This window comes from Daucus carota, chromosome 2 (genome assembly GCF_001625215.2).
Source record: "Daucus carota subsp. sativus chromosome 2, DH1 v3.0, whole genome shotgun sequence".
NCBI classification, from domain to species: domain Eukaryota; kingdom Viridiplantae; phylum Streptophyta; class Magnoliopsida; order Apiales; family Apiaceae; genus Daucus; species Daucus carota.
The window spans coordinates 35369744-35374393 of NC_030382.2; the positions used below are offsets into that span (position 1 = coordinate 35369744).

Consider the following 4650-nt stretch of genomic DNA (forward strand, 5'->3'; position numbering starts at 1 on the left):
ATCACTTGCTTAGTAAAAAAGAATATAAGAATCACTTGAAAAGGAGTAGATAACCGAAAGTGTGAGTGTTGTGGCATTATGTGGATGAGTAACTAGCAGTTGGTTGATAACATAATAAGGATAACAAAAAGGAAAGTAATATAAAGCAAAGTAATTTGAGGTGCTTTACATTGCAAATTTATTTCAGGCAAGTTTGAATTTTGTGTTCACTAACGTAAGAAAGAGGAAAATAAATCTCTGCAAATATAAAAGAATTTGATGTTCAAGATACCACAAGTGAGCATAATCATTTATTGTATATAGTGATATATTACAGTGTAAAGTGTGTACATGCTCATCATCAGTTGTATAACTGTGTCTGTGTATATGCCTTGAATCGAAAACACGAGATTTTCCAACTGATGATTGAAAACTTGAAAGTCACTTATCTTGATGCTCTCAATCCAGATGCTGCAGACTAGGGATTTCCGTGAAGTTCCTTTCTCCTTTTTTAATCTTGGCGTAAAATAGACTGCGGGAGTTAATAACTTGTCAGCTCAAGATCAAAAATGAAGAATCCTGTATAACATCTTTCTAACATACACCAGTATGTTCAAATGTAGATTGCTCTGAAGATTGAAACTTGGTAGCAGAAAAACTGGAAAGTGCTGCACAGAGTATGATCTTTTGTCATTTTTGCATTTAAAAGTTACAAGCAATTTGAGATCTGTTCCCCCTCAAGTAACTATAACTCAAGTGCCAAGATAACATATTCACAAGAAACACCCACAAAAGCACAAAAATAGCAATCCTACGCTATGGCACTTAGCAGAGAGAAACCCTCTCGAACCAATGATAAGGTTCACAGAACATTTTAACCGTGACGATATTGCAGCCCTGATTGCACCTGGAAAACCATATCTTGAGACCCCAAGTAAGATTCATAATCACTTTCTGTCTGAAAATTATGATCCTCCACTTTGACTCCATGTGAGTTTAACCTGTAAGAAGACATGAACATTCTTTCATTTGTGGGGTTAAAAGCCATGGCTGCTGCTCCATTGTTTGGTTGGTTCCACTGGTAAGGTGTTCCAGGCATCTGAGTGGAATTCTCGTGCTGACAAAGCGGCTTATATGGGTCCATCAATGGTCTTTTGTTATCTGGCGACAGACTTTGATTGCCATTGAGATTGACCATTGTTATATCATGAATACTTGCTCTTCTTTTATCTTTCCCACCCGAGTGTTGCCTGATGAAGTACTTCTGAGCATGGCTAGCAACCTGTGTTGGTGTTCTACTAATCACATAGTTACGCGAAATATTTCTCCAGTCCCCTTTCCCATACTTCTTAAGCCCCAAAAGAAACAGCCTGTGAAGTTTTAATATAAGCTTATATGTCAATATAAAGCTTAACATGTAAACTAGTGAATTAAATGCTCAACCAAAAAGAAACAATGTTGTGAAATGATCTTATATGATTGTGGTTTGTAATAATGTAATGGCGTCAAACTTTATAAATCTTATGCAACCATTTCATGAAAAAACCCCAAGATTCACAAGTAATTCTTCGAAACGGCCAAAAGTTTAGGAATTTGAAACTATAAAGAGCCAAAATTATCCTTATTTCTTGGCAATATGAGCTCTCAAAAGGACAACATTATCCATTAGGCATTCACATATTTGATATATATAGATTCATGATCAATCTATCTACCAAATTTACACTATAAGACAATGAAACTCAAATCAAGACTTACTTATGCTCTTCTTCCGTCCATGGGACACCCTTCTTCCTTTCTTGATCAGACAGTTTATTCCCGGAAGATCTATTTCCATTAGCACCAAATGAAGCCTTGAATCCATCGAAACCAAGAGTACTATTTCCCCATTCTAATGTAAAAGTAGATTGACTATAACCAGGAATCGGAAACAACCCTGCTTCAATACTACTCACATCATCTTCCAGTACTTTATATTGTCTATTTACATCAGCCACAGTTTTCCCCGGAACCATAGCTGCAACTTTCTGCCATCTGTCCGGAGTATCCTTATCGAACTTAGCCAGAGCATTCTCAAACAACTTGTTCTCTTCCGCTGTCCATCTAGTGCTTTTACTTTCTTCAAGTAACCAACTTGAGCTTGATAAGTAGGAAAATGGTGACAAAACCTCCATGCCAATCCTCAGCAAATATCGAATTTTATATATATCACGAAAAAACTAAGCTTTTTCACTATTAATGCATAAATTCACAGTACAATATCAAAATATCAAGTGGCATTTTGTAAGGAATCAGTATATTTTTTTCTACAGTCATCCTCTCACAATGAGGAATCTAAAAAGAACCCAACTTTCCAAAATATCAAACTAACATTTCCCAGAATAAAATATAACAAAACTATTATTTTCAAGAAAGTAACTACCCCAGATAATATTATATCTCTAAACACTCTAAGAAACAATCAAGTGATCAAGCCCACTAAACTTTTCTGGGTATTTAACTAGAATAAATAATTATCAAAACCCTCAAATTGTAGCTCGAAATATGAACAAGAAAGTTTCCAAATTTGAGCTGAAGATAGCTTGAAATGAGAAAAGGGACACATTTTTTGCTTATCTGAGCTTCAAATATGTAAAGTTCTTACCAATTTAGAATAGTGCAGAATACAAAAAGCCCAAGTGATACACTATCTTTGTGCAATATTTAAGTGTGTGCAGAATGCATACACTAAAAGCTGCAAATAGAAATAAGCCTCCAAGTGAGAATATGATGAAATGTGAGGGATACAGCGGGGAAATGGAAGCTTTTTTTTTTTTTTCCTTTTCCAGTGATGAAGGAAGAGAGAACGCAAAACTATAGGGTTGAAGCAATGAATCTAATATTTGTAAATATATTATTAAAGGGAGTGAGAGAGGGTGGAGGGGTGGTGTGTTGTGATTGGATGCCATGTTGCTTTGGGGACCCTGCAACTACGAAAATTACAGGGTAATTCTTTCCGGAGCGACAACATATCAGCTTAAATGCTTATAAAAATAACAAAAAGACATGTAAGCTTAAATCAAGAGTTGATTGCATATTGTAACCTATTATTTTTGTTCAAAAAAATTTTTTTATCATAATTATGAATAATCTAAATCGCATCTCATTATTTCAGCTTGTTAATCAGTTTGCAGCTCTTTCATTAATTATCCATAAATTCGTACCGTTAACGTTAAAAATAGAGGACCAGTTCAACAATAAAGCAACATAAGCGATCGCTTAGACCCCCAACACGAACAAGGACCCCAAAATCTTTAAACTCATATATATATATATATATATATATATATATATATATATATATATATATATATATACATACATATATATATTCAACATTTTTTTATGTAATTTTGTATATATTTATATAAAAATTTATATAATTTCAAAATATATATAGACATTATTATATAGAAATTGTTGAAAATTTATATATATATATACATAGATATAAAGGGATTTAAAAAATTTGGGACTCTGGTATGTTTGGGGGTCCTAAGCGACCACATATTTTGCTTTACTCTTAAACCGATCTCGTTTTTTAACGTTGACGACATGAATATATGAATATTTAACAAAGGGATGCAAATTGATTTAATGGTCTAAACTAACAAGGTGTGATTTCAATTAATCATACTTATGATATAAAATCAATTTTGAATTAAAGTAGTGGAGTGCAATATGCTGTTACATAATTATCTTATTTTGCTATAATTTTTGTTGGGGAAATAAATCATTGGAGTGCCTCTTTTTACATATTATCTTTGCGTCCTTATCATCCCATTAAATTTAATTCCACTTGATAATGCTATTGAATTTACATCTATAAGTTTCAATTAATTATTACGTGTTTGGTCCTTCCCAGTTGTTTACAAATGACATGAGCACGAAGATTAAGATAATGTATAAAGTAGTGGGAAAATAAGGAAAAATGAGGAAAGCGTTGCGCTTGATCGATATTTAATGTATAAAGTGAGTGTAGTGAAGAAAAAATAGTGGATGTAATTAATTTTTGTGTTATGAAATTTTATTATTTTCAATACATTTTGAAATATAAAAAATTGGATGAAACATCCTAAAAATTGTAAACGAAATGATTAAAACAGAAGAAGTATATGTTAGTCGGAATCTGAATTGAATACCTCGTAGTTCACGCACATATACAAATAATTCAGAAAATACAACTTCAAAATTGCACTTTCCCAGCTTGTATGAGCCAAGTTACACGCAAACACGCGTACGAACATATATATATTTCACGCAGAACCATCTTATATAAGGTCCTGTGGACCGTGATAAATAATTTGACTCTACATTAAAATCTTATTAACTATTTTAATATTAGTCATACGTATACATAAAATTTGATTCCAATATATAATAATAATCATTCATGTTTCATGCAAATAATTTAACACGTACAATGTGAGCAAAAAATTGATTCTTAAATTTTGTTCTACTATATAACCATTTTGAACGAATATGGTTATATAGTAGAATCAGTTTTTATGTATTAATTAATTTTCAACAGTTCTTGGCACAAAAACTGTTTTTGGAGAAAGCAGGCATCCCCATGTTTTTGAAGAATGCTGATTTTCAAATTTTGAGAAAAGTTGTGACAAATTTCAATAT

At 32.4% G+C, this 4650-nt stretch overlaps 1 protein-coding gene across 1 annotated transcript; it reads right to left on the reverse strand.

Annotated features, from left to right (window-relative positions):
• Positions 1-219: 219 nt before the first annotated feature.
• Positions 220-2852, reverse strand: LOC108206843 (transcription factor DIVARICATA). Its single transcript, XM_017377259.2, has 2 exons — positions 1738-2852; positions 220-1349 (listed from the first exon to the last, which is right to left on the reverse strand). Exons 1-2 carry the CDS (start codon positions 2151-2153, stop codon positions 854-856), a joined length of 912 nt encoding a protein of 303 aa, XP_017232748.1. The 5' UTR covers positions 2154-2852; the 3' UTR covers positions 220-853.
• Positions 2853-4650: the final 1798 nt, after the last annotated feature.